Source organism: Melanotaenia boesemani, chromosome 23, assembly GCF_017639745.1.
Source record: "Melanotaenia boesemani isolate fMelBoe1 chromosome 23, fMelBoe1.pri, whole genome shotgun sequence".
NCBI classification, from domain to species: Eukaryota; Metazoa; Chordata; class Actinopteri; order Atheriniformes; family Melanotaeniidae; genus Melanotaenia; species Melanotaenia boesemani.
Genome location: NC_055704.1, coordinates 14,258,421 through 14,282,392, shown reverse-complemented (window position 1 = coordinate 14,282,392; position 23,972 = coordinate 14,258,421). Strand labels below are relative to the sequence as shown.

The 23,972-nt window shown below is 37.8% G+C and overlaps 1 protein-coding gene across 3 annotated transcripts in view; it reads left to right on the top strand.

Moving 5' to 3' along the window:
• Positions 1-23,972, top strand: part of LOC121634788 (synapsin-3-like) — a 132,489-nt gene that overhangs the window by 104,185 nt on the left and 4,332 nt on the right. Inside the window, exons 8-14 of one of the 3 annotated variants that reach the window (XM_041977707.1) lie at positions 3,471-3,613; positions 5,313-5,387; positions 5,582-5,684; positions 13,862-13,993; positions 14,701-14,719; positions 14,819-14,975; positions 15,133-16,911. In XM_041977707.1, coding sequence (XP_041833641.1) covers positions 3,471-3,613; positions 5,313-5,387; positions 5,582-5,684; positions 13,862-13,993; positions 14,701-14,719; positions 14,819-14,975; positions 15,133-15,256 — 753 coding nt within the window. In that variant the 3' untranslated portion in view covers positions 15,257-16,911. Of the gene's footprint in view, positions 1-3,470; positions 3,614-5,312; positions 5,388-5,581; positions 5,685-13,861; positions 13,994-14,700; positions 14,720-14,818; positions 14,976-15,132; positions 16,912-23,972 lie in introns of those variants that run through there. The other 2 variants (XM_041977708.1, XM_041977709.1) reach the window with 2 other exon arrangements.

The window sequence follows — 23,972 nt, the reverse complement described above, 5'->3', positions numbered from 1 at the left end:
CAGTTTTAAACTTAGCACTTAGCTTTCCTCCTCCGTCATTTATTAAAATTCCCAGAGCAAGGCTCTGTCTTTCCCTCGTCTGTCTGGATGGGCTTGGTTTCCTGTTCAGGAGCCAGACATGCTATAGAATATCCCATAAGGCTGACGAGGAACTGGAAGTCTCTTTTTGGTCAGGACCTTGTTTAACCCATCAGACCTCACAGAGCTCTGAGAATTTTGTACAAAACTGGCTCCACTGTTTTGCCCAATATTATAATATAGCTTAAAGGTGCCACATACAGAATTTTATCTTATTATTTCATCCATTTTGTGTTATTCAGTTACTAGTGCACTAATAAAATATTCAACTATAATACTCAGATATACATGTGGAAATCTAGAAGCAAAAAAACATACATTCATTTGCTTTAAGATTATAGTTATATCAGTAATTATATTTTATGATATATATATATAGTATATAGCTTTGCCTTCTACTTTCTATCAGGGTTTTCCTGAAGAGCCATTATGTGGCCTGATCAATGTCCCTTCAGTCTATTTTTCTTTCAGTTTCTGCCTGCTTACTGTAAACGAGTGGGCTCAGATTGAAAGCTTTAGTAAATGTAATAGCAACACCTTTCCACCCACAACACAGTCTGTGGAAGAAGAAACAGGTTTCCCTGTTTAATGTCAGAGGTTGGTTAAACTTTCCATTTAGTAAGCTACTGGCCATGAAAGCAGTATTGATTGCATAAAAAAAAGTGTGTTTATGAAATCAAGCTTTTAGCTTCAAAGTTATTTCCACTTTAAAAGACCAGTCTTCCAGCTTGACACTGAAGCTTCAGTCTCTCTTTTTGACTAATCTGTTTTGCAAAGTGACTAATTACTGTTATAGTCATTCAAAGATGGCATCACTGTATTCACTGCTTTTCCTAAATCATTTGACTTATCCGATACAGAAAATGGAATATTTCTAAAAGAGCCAATACTAGGCCCATTCCTGTCTCTTAAACCCCCTCCCAAGTGATCCAGGGTGGGTGGTTTCATTTTGTAAATGCTTCAATGCTTTCATCATCATTCCCTTTAACAGAGAATACAATGGGCTATCCTTTATGAAAGAAAATGTGAAAGTGTTATCACACAATTCCTTGCAATTGCAACCTGCATAGTTGGAGTCTAATCTGCATGGTTGACAAGTTATCTCTACCATCTGACTTTGGCTTTGTGGCATTTTCAACTGAGGATTAGCAAAAGAGTTCAGGTAAAGATACAAGAAGTCATTTTCTTGACTATTTCTCTGTATCCTAACTCTGCAATGCTGTCTCTAAGATTTTCAAGCATTAAAGCAGTGCTCAGTAAAATAAAAAAAACTTCCAAGAAATTGTAATAAAAATTATTTTTAGCTACTGATTGTTCATTTTACTTTTGGAAATCCATACAGAAATAACGTCTTGATACACAATACTGCCAAAAGTATTCACTCACCCAAATAATTGAAATCAGGTGTTCCTATCCCTCCCATGGCCACAGGTGTATAAAAATCAAGCACCGAGGCATTCAGACTGTTTCTACAAACATTCTCTGGTGCTCAGTGAATTCCAGCGTGTTACTGTGATAGGTTGAAATTCCCAGAAGTAACAAGAGTCGTGGCAGGTGAGCCAATATAGTGTATATCAACTCTCCTTAACCTCCCTGTTAACTAGCAGTAATTTGGCTTTAAAAAACTATGTACTAAACAGACATGTAAAGTATAATTATTATGAAAAAGATAAGTAATGGAAGAAAAGCCAGGATTGGAAATAGAGTAATTCAGACTTACTGGGAAAGAATAACGTCCTTTAGGCCATGTAACTTTGCAGACCCTTTACATCCACTGTAAAGCTGAACAACACAGGAAAATCACTCAGAACATAAAATGACACCTTTTAAATTTGGATTGTGCTCATCTACCATGTTCTCTGTTGGCTTGAATGTATTTTCCACTCTGTATTCTAAGCTAATTTTAGAAACTAAATGGTTTAGCAACAGCTCTATATGTGGATGCCCACTACTTTCATCTTAGGACCTGACAAAGTGAAAACACCATTTACAGATCAAATTAAGCATCAAAGTTGCCCATCCTTCTTTAACTATGAAACTTTTATAGTTTTGGAAATATTCTTGCTTTTACTCAGTTTTCCTTTATTTGTTTTCCTGGTGTTGTTTCTGTTGCTCATCTTCGAGTGAAAGGTTGCATCATCTTTAAATGCTTCTCTGGATTTCTTTGTTCCACCCAGACAATTTGTATTTTTTTGTCAGCGGTTTTTAGGAGTTGTTTGTATGTGAACGGGTGCCAAACATAATCCCTTGTAAACACTTAGATGAAGACCTCACAGATTTTCCCGCAGGTCCTGGCTTCCATTTCCATTCAGAACCTCCTCTTTGAAGTGTATTACAAAGACACAAGAATTTTATTGGAGTGATCCAACCCAGTTTTGATTAAGACTTGCACTGTGCTCTTTTTACACTGCTGTGTAAGACAAAGTGAATTAGCTCAGAGGCTTCAGTGGTGGATCAACTTTGACACAACCCCCTCCCCCAGCGTTACATTTGTGTTTACACACACTACACCAATGTGAAATGAAGGCACATACGTCCTGGTTTAAAGAAATAAGTCTTAGATATTGATGAGTTTATGTTCTAAGATGCTGTTACCATATTTAAATAAAAAAAAGAGATCAAATATTTAAATAAACATGATTAAAAATCAGAATTAGGCTATTTTTAATTGTCTTGCAATCCCATGTGCAATCCCATGTTTGAAAATTACTCTGGAGAGGGTCTTTGATGATTTTTTGTAGGCTTTTTGCTCTTAAAGTTTTTTCACTTTAAGCAAGAAGTCCTACATGAAGTAAAAAAAAAAAAAGAAATCTGCACAACTGAAGGATCAAGAGCACCTTGTGATCACTACAAATGACCCAGAAGCTCTTCCAGAATCATTGTTTCCCATGTCTTTTAACCATACTTGCAGATGTTTTATTAAATAAACTAGGCTATTAGGTTTTTTGGTGGTACAAACAACTGATTATTCAGATCACCTGAAAGTTATATGGTCATCCAAACTAAACTGGACGCTGCTATTATCTCTTATTTTGTGCATTAGCTGTTTTAAAAAAAAAACTTTGTTGTTGAAGGTTGTTCAGATTTAGCTATTCCCATAGAAGAAAAAAAGAACAAAAAAAATCTACTTGAATTTATGCAACAGACATGTTTTGTGTTGATTAGTTACCACCTCGTCATTTTCCTTCATCCTGTGTTTACAGTCTACAGTCTAATAACTTGATGGTGACGTTGTTCAAAGCTGCCCCTGGCAGTGTTTCCATCCAAGGACCCTTCATTACCTGGCCTGTGTACAAGTGTGACATTCCTGTGGGATTTTAAGCAGCCACTGCCAGCTTTGACAACACACTTTGTAATTAGCTTCTCACTAACAAGTGGCCTCTCTCCCACAGATCAAAGTTGAAAACCAACAAGACTTCCAGGACATCACTAGTGTGGTGGCTCTTGCTGGGACGTATGCCACCACCGAGCCCTACGTCCAGTCCAAATATGATATCCGCATCCAGAAGATTGGCAATAACTACAAGGCTTACATGTGAGAAGTTTCACACCACCAGCATCCTACATTTAGCTTTTAACAAGTACATGTGATGGGAAAATATGTGGTGAAGCTGCCTTTAAATTAGTTGTTGAGCCAGCTGCCTCTGGTTTATTTAAGCAAATTTCATGAGAAATGCTGTGGAGGGTGTTGTAATAAAGTGCAAACATTGGGCGACAATGAATGACAACGTCCTAAAAGAGTGATGCTAGTGTGAACCACAAAGTAAACCAAGTCTCAAGCGAATCGTTACTTTTTATTCTTTAAATAGAAGCTCCACAAGTCTGAGCGGAGTCTCATTAACATCTGCCAACTAACCCTCAATTTGCTTACACAACAGGTTTCTACAGTCTGTCACATCTGATTAACAGAGTAGATATTTCCAATATTACCAGTACACTGAATGGTGAAAATGATTATTGCTTGTTGTGATGTTCTTAGTGCTTTAATGTGACTTAATTAGGGTCATTTAGAGTCATTTTCTTTCATTCTTTTGATGACATTTATGATTTTTTTTTTTTTTAAAAAAAAGGACAACAATCTTTTAATTGTATTTAAAGTTCTAGAAATTAGACCTTTGCACAACTCTCGGCTCTGTTTCCAAATGTTTTGTTTCTAAAATATAGCATTCAATTAAAGAATTGAAGGTAATAAAAGTTTTTTTGCAAATAGAAGTAGATGTTTCTATTTGCTTAAAAAGTTGCTGTTTTAATGGTGGCAAGAATTATCTCCAGTGAAAATTGTAGAATTTTGAGGTAAAATCAGATTAAATTAAATTAACATTAGCATGTAGACCCATGACTTGTTTACAAAATGCCCTGTGCGATTAAACTGAAGGGATTGTACTTCAGGGAAGGTTTTAGTGACACAAACTTCTTTTTTTTTTTTAGCAAATTAATCCAGTTTGGTATGAAGTGTTAACACTTTAAAAAGGATTGTGCTGAAAATAGCAGGTGTTCAGAAGGAGAACTAATTCAGACTTTGAAGATGTGACCACATTCCTGCAAGCTGAAATGACTGGTAATGGGATGATACAAGGCTGTACAGTTAAACCACTACTTATTTTCACATCTCATGGATGATGGTATGCAGCTGGTATTCAGTCACCCTCCAAACTTAATCAGCAATGATCAGTAATAATCACTATACAGTAATAACTTTTTCTACATTGCAGCGTTATTCTTCTATTTTTATAAACCTGGGAGGTGGCTCATTCACTTTCATGTTTTAGTTTATACCTGCAGATGTCAGTCTTCATATAGATTTCTGGCAAGTTTCAGCATCCATGTGATTCCATGTTTCCACTCCTCACTCAAGCACATACACCCATTTGGAAGTAAGAGGCGTTGCTTTGTAAATTCAGTCGAACATAGAGAAACAAAGAAACTATGTGTCAACGCCCTCTTAACTTTCATGTTTCTGAATCTAAACAATTGCTCAACATATTTCAGAGAACCGGCCTCGCCATGAAAACATGTTTGTAATTGGCCCTGACACAAACATATTGTAGGTGTGGACCACAATCACTATCACTGATGCATTCACGATAGTTTCTCCCATGAGTTTTCTGATTCAACAACACATGCAGTAGTTGGGAGAGACTAACTCTGAGTGTTGCAAACTTTTGTACTGAAGCAGATTGTAGCATTTCCTGATGTTTTTTTGTTTGTTTGTTTGTTTGTTTTGTTTTTTCCAGGAGAACATCCATTTCTGGCAACTGGAAGGCCAACACAGGTTCCGCCATGTTGGAACAGATTGCAATGACTGACAGGTAGACTGACTGTATATTTTGCTTTCAGCTTCACATAATAAGGGCAAATCTGAGAGTGCAGCTGTTATTAGTTTATTTTTAGAAGATCACATATGTCACTGTTTGTACTGTTCAGTTTGTCCCCAATGATATCATCAAAGATTGCTGGCTCTTTAACTATTGGTTCATCAGTAATTAGTGTAACTTTGTTCCAGATATCGGATGTGGATTGACTCTTGTTCTGAGATGTTTGGTGGCCTAGATATCTGTGCTGTGAAGGCTGTTCATGGAAAGGATGGCAATGACTATATCATTGAGGTAAGTGTGTTTTTCAGAAAGCAGCTCAAAGGGGTTTGAGCAAGGTTGTAAGAAAAAGGAAGGTTTTTAGGTTACTACTAACATTTATTTTCAGCTTTTATTAAAATATTACAGTACATCTACAGAAGCTGCACTTATTTAGGAAAGATAAAAAAAAACATTGTTAATGCTTTTGGCAATTTACCAATCAAATGTAAACATCACCTTGGATTCCATTTTTTTTCTCTCCTCTGTTGACAATGCCATCAGCAGGGAAAAGATAGCGGGTAAAAGCCATGGTCAAAGTCAACAGAGATGGTTGTAGCCAGACTTAATGGGGTGCAATCAGCCAAGCCTTGAAAGACTGATTAGTCTGTAGACCAAACACAGGGATCAAAATGAAAACATCAGGGCCTGTGGTTGTCTCATACAGTCAGCAAAAACAACCTGTTTATTTAACTCCTCTGGTGAAGTTTAATTTTTGACTTGTAGCTTGAGGTTTGTAGATAAATAAAATAACCACAGGCCGACATAACAAATGTGGTTGGATGTTTGGGGTTTCATTCCACAACATGAGTAGGGAAGTAACATTGTCTGGATTTAAGTTTCCACCACTTCAATGACTAAATACTCAAGGGTCTTTGATATCTCATCATTGCAACACACCAATTTTAAAAAGTTTCCAATTCACCTATGAAGTGCTAGCTTCTTTTTTTTTCTAGCTAATTGTTTTTCTTTTACAGCTCATATTTTTACTTTGTTTCATCTCTTTGCTCTTATTAGTGGTGTGTCTAAACACAACAGGTAAGTTTTAGCAACAAAATTCTGATAAATTGTTTGCAAGCTACAAAGTTAGCATTAGCATTAGCTTATCCATGTCTCACTATTCAATGACCACACCCACATTGTTTCCAAAGTCAGTCAATCACTAGCTAATTACCAGTAGAGCATTTATAAGGTAAAAAAAAAAACAAGACAAATGCATTTGGGAAGCTGTTAAACCAAATACTATCCTTAAAAAGTTGGCCAATACACACTATTTAGAGTTGATGCTAACGTCATATTCACTCAGTGCAGTTGTTTCCTAACAAGGTGTGAAAATTTCTAGATTGTTTCCACTGTGTCTGAGCATCCAAAGAAATATTATATCATGTTAAATGTGGAAATAGAATGGCAAATAAAACATTTTAGTAAGAAAGTGAAGGGCAAAGAAAACTTTTAGTAGTAATCAGTTTTTCCTAATACAGAAAAAATTATCATTGAGGAAGGGGTCTAATATAAGCGAGTTAGCTGCTGTTACAGTAATAGTACATGTTTAATTGTTAGTACTAATACAATTATTTTTCTAAAGATTTTTTTTAAGTCATAATGCTCTGACAAATGTATTCATGTGTGCAATATTATGAGGATAGTAGAAACATCAGTCCCCATATAGCAATGAATAAACTATGAGAGAATAATGTTTTTTCCTGAAAAGATTACACCCAAGAGAATAACATGAGATAAAAAGTTGCATCATGGGTAGTCAGTCTTGTTTTTAGAACAGTTTCCTGTGCCTTGAAATCTGAGGAAACAGACCAGTCTGGGGTGTCTGACATGGCCATTTATAGGCCGAGAGCATGACATCACTCTTCCCTCTATCTATATGCTGGGTGTGGTCAGCTGTGAAGAAATAACCCACTGAAAACTCAAACTATCTCAGGAAATATCTCATAGCTCCCAAGGGATGTGTAGTCTAAGAGCTGAACTATTTAGGCAGAGAAACCTTCGACACAGTCGAGTAGCAGTGTTTTCTGATGAGCAATACTTCCGCCACCTTTTCTACTTCTTCTACATATCTCTCTAACCCTTGATTCAGTTTAATTAAGTTGGGAAGAGTTGTCGGTCCATAACAGTGGAGATTTATTTTCAGTTCAAGACAAAGACAACAGCCTTGACACCTCTCCCTAATGAAAAGTAATGAGCTACTCAGAGGCACTTCATTATCTCTGTACTGCAGCTGATAAAACACAAAGCTCTAGTTTTGTGGTGCTTTCCAGGAATAGCGTGCATGCAAGAGGAGTGACGTGGTGTGGCATTTAACTTGATGTCCCACAGCATTGCAGACCACAGCACAGTGTAATAACAACTGCCATGACGGACGTGACCTCCTGAGCGTTCATTTAATTTATAGTTGTCATGGCCTGTGGATTTAGTTGAAACTTAGTTTCTTGAGTTTATCGTGTTTTGTTTTCTCCCAGTTAGGTCATGTCTTCCATGATGCTCTTGTTTTTCTCTTTTGGAGGTCTTCTCTTCTCATGTCATAAGTTATTAAAGTTGCCTTATGGTCCTTCAACTACCTGCCTCCTTTGCATGTCTGCATTTAGGTTTACTTAATAATACAATTGTATATTATGGTATATGATACTGACATTGAGGCCGCAGTGCCGTAGTAATTTTATATTCGACATTATCTTGTGATACAACTCATATGACATGCTGGAACATTGCACTATATGACATGATCTGGCATATTTTGCAAGTATAGAAGTTAATTTTTAAGATATATTTTCATAAATACCTGATTTATGTTAAACACCTGTTAAAATACTTTTGTCTATTGATAACTGGAATGGGGATGTGTATGTATTAACTGGTTTGTCTCCTATTCCTAATGTCAGGATGTAAGCTGGCTTGAAGTTATGACCATCAGCATGATTCACTGACTTTATTTAACAGTTTAAGATTATATTTTAGATTACAATGTGATGCAGACCCACAACCAGCCCCTTGTTAGCATGCTAATATTAGCATTCAGCTCAAAGATAAAACAACTCACAAATTCACAGAGCAGCTAGCTTTTTATTTTATTTTATTTTTTTTACTTGTCCTGTCCAGCATGGGAGCAAGCAGAATGATGGTCTGACTGCTGTGTCGTGCCAAACAAGTTTACTTTGCCAGATATATTTTTTTAAAGTATTATTATTTTTAATTTATTTATTTCGAATTATGGAATTTATGTAATCTTGCTGGGCCTGACCAGAGGGGACAGAAAAAAAATAGAAAAATAGTGAAGAGAAGTAAAAAGTAAAGTAGAAAATAGGATGGGATAGAGTAGATAGAAGGCAACGACCCTTCAATTCAACCTAGCAGTAGACAACCAACTGCTACACCTAAAAAAAAAAACACAACAGAGAATTTTTACAGGTGAACTTAGCTGACAATCATCAGGAGTTCCTAAAAAAAAAATAAATAACCAAGATAGCAACAACATGTATCACAACAACAACCAAAGTACCAGAAACGCACACACACACACACACACACACACACACATACGCACACAAAAACCTAAAGAAAGGTAGCCCTTAGTGTATAAACCCACTGGACAACTCAGTGACTGTGTCAGCATGCATGAGGAGTGATCAGAGATGAATGTGATCATGCAAATGCGACCATGCCTCTACAGAGGAAGCAGACTAGGGCAGCCCAGAGACCAGTGCGATCAGCAACAATCCCAGAGCACGAACCCGGAACCAGGCCCTTCCAGACAACCATCCAGCATGGGCCAGCACTCACCCCAGTGTTCTAGCCACACCAGCGTTGAACCAGGGCACCATCAACCACTGTCCCATCCTCCTACCCCTTACCCCCATCTATCCACCCTGTAATCCCTCACTCACAGCCTCCTCTGTGCCGTACACATGAACACTCACTGTCACACATCCAAATCAAACTGAACCCTCCCACCATGCCCTGTAGGAGACATCCCCGGCAGACCAGAGGATAGCATTTACAAAGCTGTAGAAATACATATAAACAAACTTGATTGCTATAATATTGCTTTGAATAAGGTTTAAAATTGTATACATAAACATGTAACTAGCCAATGAAATATTGTCTATTGTTATTAATCATTATGCATCAGTTTTGCCCAGTAATGCACCATCCTGATGGTCTATTCTGATAACTTTAGACATTGCATTAATCATGTGATGGACATGACACAGCAACATTTTGACACTTTAAAGGAAGGAAACTGTGCACACATGATTAGATGACACCAGAATAGGGATATATTTAAAACACTCTAAAAAGTCACAAAAGAAAATCAAATAAATACATAGTCTAGAAGCAGAGAGGAGTACAAATAAGGTTTAAGTTGTTTTCTCAGAGAAAAGCCCCTCTTTGCCTATCCCTATAGCAACTGCATTATAATTTTTAATCAGCACGTCACATGTTGCTTTCCATGAACTTTCACCTGCAGTTAGGTACATTGTCCAGACAGACAGACAGACAGACTGTGCTACTCAGGGAAAATGCAGAACAACACTTCTGTGTTCCAGTGTTGAAAAGGCCAGCGGCAGCTCCAGTCTTCTGCTAGATGACTCTGTAACCTAATAAATCAGCAGGGTGGATCCCTGCTCCGCTTGCCACCGCACACTGTTTGAAGTGGATCCTGGCAATCATTTGCCAGGCCTCTGCAAAGTCCCATGTGGTAATGACTCAACTGGCCAAAACACCGGGCCACACCCCAACTTACCGCCAAATCCTCGCCAAGAAGCTGGGTACACACAGAAAAGGAAGGGCTTTAAAGGGTCCCACGGTATGGGTAATACTTCTATATTGAACAGTATGAATCCAAACAGCTGGATAGCTCTGAAAAACAAAAAGTAAGGGCAAAAAAATACAGAGGTAAAAAAATCTAGTTTGTTCTTTTTTTTTTTTTTTTGTCCTTTAAGAAAGTTTGGGTTTTGAATCAAGATTGTCTCTTAAAGGTACATATTAGTCCTTGTACTGTCAGCCTTTGGATTACATTCACTCCACTTTATTCTGTTCAGTTGCTTGTTACAGCACACTGCTTGTGTTGATTTTCAGTGTGTATTTATGAACTCAAATTATGCAAACAATAATAGGAAAAACATGAGGCGAGCCACAGTCATGATAAACATTACACCTGTATGGTATCTGCTTGTTAGCTTACTGTCTTTAGCACCTTTGGCTCAACACAGTGTTGTTGACTTTGTCCAACAAACAGCCACTGACCTTTTGGAGGCCTTTGTACTGGAAAAGGACATGTTTGTTTCTCAAACACAACTGGCACCATATTTTCAGGGTTGGCATCTTCATTGCAGTGGTCATTTAGTGTTGCTTGGAGAAAAGTGAATGATGTTTTTGTTGCTGTAATATCACCTCATATAGCGCTCCAGTTGTGGGGTGTGTCAGGTTGTTTATTTTGGCGTCAAAGCTATGCAGCTGTTTCAGACTGATTTAACAGACTATTATGTTTCTTCAGGAAGAAATTTAAAGAAGTGATCTTGGGTCCAATTAGTTAAAAAAATCTACTGGCTAAACCTCATCAGGGTTCCTAAACATTTTTCATTAAAAACTTTTCTACATTTGAAGCTATTTAAAGCTGTTTTTGACATCATTGTAAAACCATTTATGTGTTTTAAAACCCACCTTTTAACACTTACAATACCAGTCAAAAAACTGACACACATCCATACAAATTTAATGAACAGATGTGTGTAAAGTTTTGACTGGTACTGCGTGTTACATCATAATGATGTGTATGGTTATTATGTGTGGTAATTGCCAGATGACTGTAGTTATAAATACTGTTGCTTGTTAAATTTAATATAAAATCAATACACTGCATTTTGTGGAGTAACATGGAAAAGCAAGACAACCTCTTCATAAGGGAAATACATTTACTGGTGTTTCCAATGCTCCAGTTAGTTCATTTTACCAGGAAGCTCCATTGTGGTCTGTACTGACTCTTTGGCCATTGATTTAATGTTTATGGTTTAAGCCACAGACTACAAGAACAATACAGTCAACCAGGGGCAGACTGGAACAAAAACAATCATGCACACTTCAAATCATTGTTCTTTCTTATATGTGAATTTAAACCGTGCAACTTCTTTAAACTACTAAAACCACTCGGTGAGATGGCAGGAATCGGTGAAAGTGACACATTAATACTTCCAAAAGTGTCATTTGTAAATAGAAAAACATCTATACTCCAGCATAGTGATGAATATTAGCATGGCACTGTGTGTTTAAGGCAGAGAGAAAATTGAACGGACATAAGAAACAATGAATCAGATGAAAACTGTTGTGTGTATGCTAAACGCAGTTTAAGATCTGGTGTTTTAACCAATGAACACAACCAGTTAACCAGCTGTTCTCCTGCTGGAAATTGTCGTCAACTAATTTCATAAATTTAAGGAGACAAACGTGGTAATAAAACAATGGTTTTATTGACATGTTATTACTACTTGCTCATATGGATCAGACTTACTGGGTTTAATGGTCTCTTTACTCAGAGCAGAACCTCAATGGCACTGGCACACAGCCAAAAGTGGGTTAAAGTACCTGATTGGTTCAGCCAGCTGTCAGTTAAGAACAGAACCAATGGGCTTTAGGTTAATGTGTTTAATGGGCCGATGGTCCGGAAAGAAAGTTCTGTGCTGACTATTTGGATGAATGAATTGCTCAGGCACAGGGACCACAGCAAAAGAGAGTGATGTTAAAAAAAAAACTGAGCAGCACCTCTGCCTCAATCTCCTGCTTCATCCTTCCCTCACTGGTGAACCAGACTCTTGAGATACTTAATACCTCCACTTTGAGTTTGATTTGTTTTTTTCCTTATCATTTGTAAGCTGAACCCCTGAAAAAGGCCCTGCAAGTGTTTTGAAAATTAAAAGAAAGAAATTAAGGAACAAAGGAAAGAGAAAGGATGGGAATGTCTGAAATATGGAAAAGGAAAGCAAGGAAGGAATCTACAGTACAAGCATATTACATTTGGCTGCCTTGGTGACATGATCACAGCAGTCTGTGGTTGTCCATCAAGACTGTCTGAAGTCTTGGTTTGTTTTTGCATTACAGAAACATAAAACCAATTTAAAGAAATTACACAATTATTTAATCAATAAAAATTATCCATGCAACGTCAAGTTATTGTCCAGCCTTGTTTTAGACATGAGTATTTCTTCATCACAATGCATAATTTAATAAGTAACAGAACAATGTTCATATTATGAACAGAAAAGAAAACAGGACACAGGGTCCAATAACCACCTGTCATTAACAGTTTGTTACTACAGATTTTAAAATTATATGTACACAACTAATCCCAACCTTTGGAACATTCTTGGGTACATTAGCTGTATCTTGTGTCATTAAAGGTCATAAAATTGCAGCCTTGTCAAACAAACCTCCAGATGTTTAGAAAGCAGCTCATGTAGAATTACCCTTGAGAAAGTATTTATCTACTAGTACTAATAAAAACCACACAGAGAGGTTTTGTAATGAAACTTCAGCGCATGACTGCAGTTCATGCTTGGACAGCACTGAGTGCGTGAGGATCAGTGTACGCATCCATGCCGTGCACTGTGTTTACAGCTCAGGGTCGGGGCGCGGTGCAGCAGCCTCATCCACCATGATGGGAATCTGCAACCCAGCCAGCATCAGCGCCAGCAGCCACACTCCTCTGCCGCTGTTTGTTTTGGTCCTCATGGAGGAGGATGGTGGCTTTCCAGGCCTCTTGTACGCTGTGGTTCAGGAGTGCACGTGTATGTGCACGTGAGCTCAAGTGTTGGGAAAGTTTTTGATGTTTGTTTTGTCTTTCTTTTAGGTGAATTATTTACTTTTAAATTGGCCTGTGCCCTTTTTCTGATGGATTCACATTATCTTTGTGAAAGTAATTGAATTTTGTTTTGATGTACCACTAAAGTTTATTGAAAGCCAAAACAGGGGAAGTCGTTCATGGGTTTCATTATCACAGCAGACAAGAAACAATCAGTCGTCTAAAAAATCTTAGTTTATATCTTGAATCCCTAAATTTAAAAGTAGTTTTGAGTGGTTGTTACAGCTTTGATACATGGAGACAGATATACACTGAGAGACTTTCTGACAAGCACTGCTGTGCATGGGAACATGTCGAGTAGTCAGTCTCATCCGGCAGTTAATTGGATTTAGGGCCAGCAGAGGGCTGTAAAGCTTATGTCCCCTGACCTCAACAAACTACACAGTTATACATGTGATCTGCAGAAATGACTCATCGTTTTTGGCCACACACCACTGAGTCCATTATCACTGAAATCAGTTGGGGTTGGTGTAGATTCAGTCATCATAACTCATACAATTCTGCCATCTGGTGGAGTATTTTAGCTTTTCAAGTGAGCCTTGGCTTTATTTTTCTGTCTCTGCAGGTGATGGACAGCTCAATGCCTCTAATTGGTGAGCATGTGGAGGAGGACAAACAGCTGATCACAGAGCTGGTCATCAATAAGATGGCTAATGTGCTGCTGGGAGTCTCCACGCCTCAGCCTTCCTCTGTGAAGGTACAATGATAAACAATCATTCATATGACTTCTAATGCTTCTTCTTATTGTACCTGCTGTAGCTTTGAACACAACTACTTATAGCAGAACTGTAGAAATGAGTGAAATTAATAGTTCTGTTGTAAAATTGTTAGCTGGACTGAAAGTGTATCAAATCCAATTACTCAAAGTCAGACTAACCTGAAAATAGAGAAGAAAAAGCTTAAAAATGCTTTCAAAATGTACAGACTTTCGTAAGCTGACTTAAAAAAGCTTAAAGATTGTTTTTCAGTTGTTTTGGTCCATGATGTTACTAGGTCTGCTGGGAAAAAGCCCAGCCTGAAAGGATGCATATCGGGCTCTGTTGTAGGTAGTTGGTCATACTGTAATTTAGGCAATATTAATAAACTGATTTGTCTCTTATACTTGCAATATTGAGACATGGTCATAGATAAAGTAAAATAACCTACAGTAGATCCATAAATGTGCCCATAAAAGTACTCACTGGTTCTAAAGTGAGCTTACTTCTCAATACCTGTGGGTACATTAAGGACATTCAGTTGATTGCAGCTTGTGTTTTGAGCCACTAGGTGTCACATCCTCCTACCTATTCGATGTTTAAAGAAGAATCTAATATCTATAGAAGTAGTGTCAGCAGCAGAATGCATGTTGATTGTTTTCTGAATATAATATTTCTGCTTCCTTCTCTTGTTTCCCTACAATCTCAGACTACACAGCCCAGAAGAGGTAAAAGACTCAGCTGTTTGACTTTTTCTTAGTACAGTGATGTACAGTTTGGTGCAGTGAAATGATGATGCATGCGTCATGTGCATATACGTACTGCAGGAGGACACCGCTCTGCTTCCGCCTCTCCATCCCAGTCAGCTCAGGGGTCACCTCAGAGAGCTCGGTCAGCCACCACTTCACCCAGCCAGGCCTTCCAACCTGGTCCCATCCCAGCTTCCTCTGGGCCTGGATCTCAGAAACAGTCACCTCAGCTCAAGTAAGTCCACATTTCAGGCTGATATTGTATTTTTCTGGCACAACCTCACTGTTGACGTTACCTTTGCTGGAGAGTGCGTTTGAATGAATGTTGCATTCAGGTTGAGGGATTTTCTGTCTTCTTTATTTCTTCTGACCTTTCTTTCTGCATTGCACAGCAAATCCCAGTCACTGACCAACACCTTCACAGAGACGTTACGAGGAAGCCTGACTGATGACGAGGCTAAAGCTGAGACCATCCGCAGCCTTCGGCAGTCCTTTGCCAGCCTCTTTTCCGACTAAAAGCCCCCCACTTCCTGTCAGTCACTTCTGATATCCATCTGATATGGAGTCTCCTCTCACCTCCAGAGCTCAGCTTTCTCTTCTTTCTCTTTCTTCATGTCCTTAGATCAGTGATGCACCTGTCACTAGAAATGGCCAACTTGTCTCTGGGATCTCACATGAAGGTGTTGAGGAAACATGTCAGATTGTTAAAGATGGCATAGATGCAGTGTTCAGGCTGTATTTTGTTATTATTGCCCTAACTACCATTTTTTCCCATCTGCACCCTTCAATTCAGATCAGCTGATGGCAGTTTGGCCTTTCTAGTGCTAAATAATTATAGCTACTGCTCATATTCTGGCTTGTACTGCTTGGTATATAATCGTTCTGCATTCTCTTTGTCCACCTGGTGATGCTATTTACATATTTCTACATTTGTTTACATATATCTTTTTAATTGACAGTCAGCTTCCAAATTGTTTTGAAGATGTCTACGGCAATATTCTCACCCGTTGTAGCTCCTCCTAACTGATGAGATCCTCACAGTTCACCAGCGAGCTCTCAAGCATCTTAGCCAGCAGTTGCATTTCTCAGACATCTGTGTGCTGGAGACACTTATTAGTTTACGACGTAGTGACTTACCTTGGCCTAACAGTACCAAAGTGCTTTTTAATAGAACATAAAAATACCCTTTGCACTTCGTCAAGAAAGCAGTCACACAGCTACAGTAACGCAACTTTTGAGCTTTGGATTTTTACAAGTTGCGAATGCTGTACTGGCTTACAGCCATCGTCTTCCATCACAGCTCAGATCTTACCCTACAACTGTCCTTTTTCTTATTTTGCTTTGTGAATAGCACTATTGAGTATCTGTTGTGGGGGATTTTAATCATAATTAACCGTGCTGGGTCTTGGAAGGTGAATCATGAGGATGTAAAATTTTGAGACTTATGAGCTTATATCCATTCAGACTGATGATGTTTTCTTAAGTAACATTCCATTATTTTTCTTTACCTTTACAACTACTGTCAGCTTGGCTTACAGATGATTTATCTTCAGCCTTTTGTGGGTTTTGGTTTCATGTTTGTACTGCAGTGATAGCAGATGTCCTCCTCCAACATTTAATTAGTTTTGGACCTGAATTAATTTCGTATGTGGAGTCAAATGGGAAAACTGAGACGGGTTCATGATCTTGGCTATTTTACAATAGCGATGCTTTTCTTGGTCAAAAATTCATCATTTCCTAAGAAGTTTTTCCCTGCCCTGAAGGTGAAAACTGTATTTAAAATGTACAACCTCTAGAAAAAAATATATGGACTCAACACTCTTGGAAAGATGTTAATTCAGCCCTTTATTTTGGTTTTGGTGAGTTAAAAAAAATCAGATATGACTAAGCATTTTCACTTAACTGGTGAAAATTCTGTTTTAATAATACACATGTAGAAAAAAAGGGGGGAGAGAGAAATCAAAGTTGGATTTAATGGAATTTTTCAAATCCACTAATTCTAACAATAATAATATGCAGATTTTAATGAGCTGTTTTTATACCAAACTGACTGGCAGGAAACATGGCCCCAACAAGAGAGCTATCTGTGGAAACAGCAGTCATTTAGCAGACACTTTTCTTCAAAGCAACTTACATCTGAGAGTAGGCAGTGGCGTTAAAGGTCTTGCCTAAGGACCCAACTGGAAGGTGTTATTATTCACTCCGTTGTAATATGTCCCCTGTGGGATTCGAACTCGGGTCTCCCGCATGGCAGATGGAGACGTAGACAAATGAAGCAAGTAAAAACAAAATGGGAAGGCTGTAAAAGACAAACATACAGGTTGACCAAGAAACACAAGTATTAAAACAGCTCAATAAACATCCTTCCAATATGACATGTAGCCTTCATTAAAAAAGAAAAAAAAAACTACAATTAAATTTATTAAAAACATCTATTTGTTTAAAGAAAAGTCTGTGCTACAAAATCACAAGATAATACCATGTTAAATCTTCATATTTTACTTTCTGAAACTTACTGCTATGCAGACACAATCACTCTGAATCACAAATTTGTCCTCTAAGAAATTAAGATTCCTGGTATTTATTGACAAACTGAATGTTCTTTCATCTCCTTTTGACTGAGAGGGACCTGAATCAATCGTTTGCCGTAAACAGCAGTTTAAATGGACCTGTGGTGGTTCATAATAATAAATATAATAGAAAAGAACCCATTTTATGATCAAACATTTAAACGCATGGAGTTGAGTAAAATTCTGTTTGTGTACGAATGAGTATGTATGCCTGAAGTTGTAGCTATGCTAATACTATCAACAGAGATTCTGCTTAAAAAAAGAACTAGCCATTTTTGCAATAATTATGTTAAGTTTTTAAGCAATTTTGATTTAAACTTTAAAACTTGACACTCTAAGAAAAGCTTTGGCTTTTAATAAGAAACGTTCCTACTTTTCTTGCTGACAATGACACAAAAAGAGTTTTGCTTTTACAAGCAGTTTCTCTTGAGGCAGAAATAATATGAATGGATGGATTCATCAGCTCTGCTTTGGACATTTCAAACATCCAATCAAAAATAGAAAAGAATTTGATTCTTTGAGAGTGGTAGTCGGTGTCTTACCTGGAGCAGCCGCATTCAGTGTTCTCTGTTTGGATAATAAGACAGGTTTCCTAAAGAGCGAGCTAAGCTAGACACACAAACACCAGTGCTGTGAACAGTATTTCTCAGGGTGGAGATATTCAGACTCAAACTGTAATATTCTGCTGTTTTTATTCTATTTCGCACCTCTGTTTCCACAGTTGAATGTCAGAATCCAGTTTTTCCATTGTTTAACATGGCAATGGCGGATTAGCAAACATGGTGCTAATGCTAATCTTGCTAGCAGGATCGTTTACGTTGGACATATATGCAGAGTTAAAAGCTGATGAAAAAGGTGTGAGACTGTTCACTGCTACATCAAACACTCTTTAATGACACACAACCAAACATCACCAACCTCGGATCAGTGGTGGGACAACTTCGAAAAGATGGTGGTTTTCTTGAAGAATTGCAACATTTTTGTATATTCTTGACATTGTTGTTGCATTTAACTAAGATGCTTCGCTCTTTACATCAAAGAGCAAGAAACTGTTACAGGTACTGCTGTGTTGTCATTAGCTTATATGGTGTTTGGTGCTCTAGGTGTGTTTCTGAAAAGATACCCTTGTTTGATTCTACTATGTCTGCCACATCCGAGGTCCTTCTGCTATTTGCTGTTACCTACTGTCTGAACTCTGCCTCAGAGGGTTGTTTGTTAAAGTAAAAATCCTGCTTTATCTCTTGGGTCAATGCAGTGTCTTGTCGTTGAGCACTTTTGCAATCATTTCTTAACCTTAAGCTGTGTGTCAAAATGGACCAAATCAGGACATCATTGTGAGATTGCATGATTGAAATCAATTTGTTTCATCTACATTGTAAAGAATATCACTATTCAGTATGTAACACAGCGGTGTGATAAGCCATAACTAATCGATGAGGATTTCCTATCCCTGATGTACCGCGCAATAATGCTGTGACATCACAGACAAACTGACGTATTAACTTTGATCACTGTGTCCGTGGCTTGTCCTGCCATGCAGAGACACTCAACAGTAGCTGTGTATTAATTTCAGTTAAAACCACAAGTGTGTTGAATACTTCAGCCAGGATGAGGGATAAACTTTGATGTCAGTTTACTCAGTTTTATGTACTTTGGGAATGAAGTGCAGTTTGAGATCTGATGTCAGATGATTTCTGTCCTTGCCCTTGTAGATTTGCCTATTTTTCTGCTTTTTTTGGTCAAAACTCTAAAGATCTTTTTCTTTCATCTCACTAAATTGGATGTGAATTGCAAATTTTACTAGTACCTACCTCAAGTTTAGCAGTGTGCTGCAGAAACTGACAACAGATTGGTAGTACTGTTGAAGATTTTGTGAAATGAGCAGTGTTTTCTTTTTTATCTGTGCAAAAAAAAAAAAAGCCCTTAACCAGCTTGATACATCTGATACTGTAAAAAAATACAATGACGTAGTGTCTGGGATAGTAACTTGAGAAAAAACACTAGTTTTCCAGCAAGATCTAGCAGAATAAAGTATGTGTGTCTTGCATGTCACAGCTAGTACAGTCGATATGATGTGGAAAAAACAAAGACTAATTCCCCAATGAGACTCTTTTTTTAAAGCGCAGCTTTCTCGTTCAGTTGGAAACAAACCATTCTCCTGTTGAAAGTGGGTGCGTGTTCCCCAGTATCTAGAACTAAAGCCTTCAGATTACAGTCACACTCCTGATCGAAAAACTGCAGACTACTCATATCATGGTAAAAGATCACTCCTGGAAGATTGACAAGAATAGGATGTTTTAAATCTGAGATACAGCTTAAAACATGCCCATCTTCACCCGTCTGTCCAGTTATTGACACTTTCATCCAGTGACATATCTAGTGATAATTGGACTAAAGCACCAAAATACCATTAATTAGAATTTAATTGGATTTTTTCATCATTTTTTAAGTGGAGTCATATGCAATACTTGTAAATCCTAACTAAGAGCCAAGCTTCTTTTTTTTTTTTACCATCTAAAACTGCTTAAACCTCAAAATTCTATGTAATGTTGATTTTTACCCGATCCCACTTACATGCAATGTAAGAACATAAAATATGGTGTTAGTTCAAAATTCTGTCAAAGTTTTGAGGTTTGAGTTGTTTTGAGATGTCTTCTGAAGGTCAGACTTTGGATATTTATTACAAATTGAAACTCCACCCAGAATTTGTTTCCAGATGTGGACATAGAAAACTACTCCTAAAAGGGTCCTTAAACTTCCTCAGTTAAATTAGTATTGTACTAGTATACTATATATTTCATACTAAGCATAATATATATTTCATACTAAAGACAGATTTCCAAAGTTTATATTCTTTGTTTTTAAAGCAGAACTAGCTCCCTGAGGGGGCCCATCTGGGGCCCACCTCTTATTTTTTGCCCTGAGATGCCTATATATGTTATTACAGCCCTGGTTTACTTGTTTTTGTGGAGTTTATGCTCATTTCACAAAATTAAAACGCCACTTCTCTTTTGCTTATTTGTTTAAAAAATGGCAATACTGCTACTTTATTTTAATCAACACATGTCTGTCATATGGATCTACTTAGGGTCTGTTAAAGTGTTACATAACCTCACAAAAAAATAATATGCAGCCACAGAGACTTGCCATTAAATACAGCTAATACTTACTGCAAGCAAACAAGTCCATTTTTGAGTTTGTGTACTGTATGTACATGAGAGAAATAATGTCATTGCACGGGTTTATTTGCCAATCGTTCAGTCCACTGTGCTCCTTCCTCCTTGCTAAATGGTGGGTGATGTTGTGTGGTTCTTTAAGTGTATTAACGTTCTGTATATTGGTGTAAATGTGGCATGAAAACCAACTCTTCTTGTGTGCCTAAGGTGTGTTAATTTAGTGATCATGTTATCTTAATGTCTGGCTGCTTATTTGTGAGAAGCGTGATGCGTCTTGTATGTTCCTGTAATTTATTAGTATTAATATTATTTCTGTATTTTGTTCTTTAGTCTGAAAACTAAATTTCTGTTATTAAAGGTATCAACTTTTATTATACCTGTGGTTTTGCATTCCAGTCTCTGTCAGTCATTCACAACGCTTGCCATGATTTGGAGGTTTTTCTCCTTTTTTGGTCACTGCTATGGAAGTCTGGGCTCTTTTTAAAAGTCCTGTTTGAAAAATGCAACTTTCATAATATGCCTTGATAATCCTAAAATCCCTTCATCTTGGATTAGTACCGTATTTATTTCCCCTTGGCATGAAGCTCAGGGTGTTAAAAGCTGACTGGCAAGTGCAAGGCCGCAGCACAAGCTTTCATCTACTGCCCACTTTACGGCAAGTTTTTAAATTAACCGCATTTAGAGATAATATGAAACACATTCAGCCATGAATGTCACTGCACACACTCACTGACATTATGACTTTTCAAACAGTGCCATCAGCATTCAGGTGTAGCTGATTATAAAATTATATATCTGGATGTTTATTTATATTTATGTACTGTGCAAACGTCTTGCGGCTCCCCCTCATTTCTCTATAAACTACCAGGAAGTTGGAACGGGTACAATGCTTTTCTGAAAACTGTTAACATGAGTAGAAATGCCGTATAAGTCAAAACAGTACTGTAGACACAGCTTCAAGGACAAATATGCTTGTCATTGACTTTCTCTGTTTGATCGCATGCAGAGCTGCTTGCAGCTGGAAAAAGGTTGATGAGTTGTGAGCTGTAACAGAAGTATCTAAAACACTGGCAGAGTTGTAAGAATCGTAGCTGCATGGTTAGGTAAATAACACTTCAGATTACATGCAGAATGTTAGTCAGCTGTGGACAATTTAACTAAACTGACTTAAACATGTGAAAACAGGTACTTAGTGTAGACTTGTCTAGAACAGGGGTCCACAGCCACTGGCCCAGAGGCTGGCGCTGGGCTAAAAGGTTTTTTTTTTCCCACTGGACCATGAGTTTAACATATGAATTAATATCCTAAATATATAAGAATCTAATATATGATACCTGTTGTTCCACAGTGATTAAGCTAAGCTAGCTCTCTGACACCATTCTGGCTCAAGGTCAGAGCTAAATATTGAGTCATGAGATCATTGATACGTTTCCCACAACATATTTTTGCAAAGCGGAGGCTGGCTAAGGGGGTCCTGCAATAAAATTAAACAAAATTGTGGAAAATCTAACTGGTGGGTTTTATTATCCCAAGCATATTACTTCTACTAATTCAACAGTATAATAAAAGATGCTGGTGTGTTAATAGTTTACATACTTGATCAAAAACATCTGCATGCTCACTATCTGAATTTAAAAGTAAACCCTTTTAGCTTTTTGGTTATTGATGTGGTTGATGTACCTTTGGCAGCAATAACAGCCTCGTTCTCTTGAAGTTTATTGAGATATACAAACCACCTTTGACTAAATTTTAAAAGAAAACAAAGAAAAGTTGACCCCAGAGCCAAAATTCTCCATATTTCCACAAAACAAACCAGAAGAACAGCAATTCTATTCTATTCAGTACCATAATATTACAGTAATCATGCAGACTTGCAACATTTATGTAATCAACTACAAATAATGTCAGAGCAATAAGAAAAGCGAGTGAACTTCAGCTTTTGTTGTCTCCTTTTATGATTTGGTTTGCTCTTTCAATTAATCTCCAACAATTCGCACTGAGAAAATAAAGTCATGAAACACTGAAGATGAAACGCAGTCTTCTTGCCTTTACAGCACATGTTGTGAAGCTTCAGACTTCAAACCCTCCAACTCTACAGCAGTTAAGTGAATTAGCGATAAGATCCAGCATTACATAACATTACCTCTTGGAAACTCTTTTATCCTCTACATCTACCACTTTGATGCAGTTCACAGCCATGTTCACCCAACTTTGACCCCACAAGTACACATGTATCATCCTTAAAAAGACATTGGACTCCTTTCTTTTATATATTCAGCTCACATCAGTCAACCTCTGACCCCATCACAGCGCTCTAAACCTAAACCCTCACAGTTTGTTCTGCCATCCACATTTGAATGGACTGAACCAGACACGTGTTGCATACCAGACCACTGGCAGCCTGATGGTAATCTGCTGCCAGTGTGATTTCTTGCATTCTTAAGATGGAATGTCGAATCTCTCATCTGCTGCAGGTCCCTGCCTGCCTGCGCACTTGGTGATGGTCTGTCCTCACAACACCACCTAAACTAAGCACGGCGTCTAGGGGAGAAATCTGTGGTCCGTTTCAGGCTTGCATGGGAAATGAATTGAACCAGAAGGGGGCATCGTCCTCTCAAACTAAACTCAAACTCTTCTTCATATCTGTTCTTCTCCCTCCCATCCATCAACATCTTTGTTTAGTTTTTATTTTTCTTTCCTCTATTAAATCATGGCAGCTGCTTTCTTCACTACTACATTTTGCATTTATTGTATATTTTAGCTGCTTTAGTTCTAAGACTATGGAGGTTCCCTCTGTCCAGCAGGAATCCAGAGCCAATCCAGAGTCAAAGGAAGGTTAACTCCTAATTTATGGGAAAAGCCCAAACCTCTGAGGATGTAAATGTCCTCATGTCTGCACAGCTTTAAATAAAGGGTAGCTCTGCCTGTAGAATTCATTCAAATGTTTTTCATGTAAATGTGAGAACAGGAAGGAATGGAGAAGATGTAGCTTAGCAACAGCTGGAGTATCAACAAATAGAGACACATGCAAAATGCATTAATTTGGTTCTTTATTAGGGATGTTCTCACCTAGTAACACCTTAAAATTGTCCTTACATCTGTGTTGCTGTGGATTAAAAGCTGCTGCCTGACAGTCAAACAGGATCACAGACACACGACCAGAGTTTTTAGGGTGGTGCTATGAAGTTTAGTGTTTGTCTGAAATCACTCTATCATTTTTACTTCTTCAGTGCATCTCATAAAATGGACACATAACGAGCTGAATCTCTTTCTGCTTTAGGGTACAAGTGATGGATACACCAACACACTTAAATACTTAAAAGCTGGAGGGTAAATCTAGGAAATGGTTTTGCACACGCTATATGAATGTCTTTACCTGTGTTTGGTATTGGTGTAGTTCCCTCTCTTGACTAAATCAAACATTTTTTTCATGAAAATTGGCCTTTCATCTCCAAACTGTAAGTGCAAGCGTATGAAGACTGCATC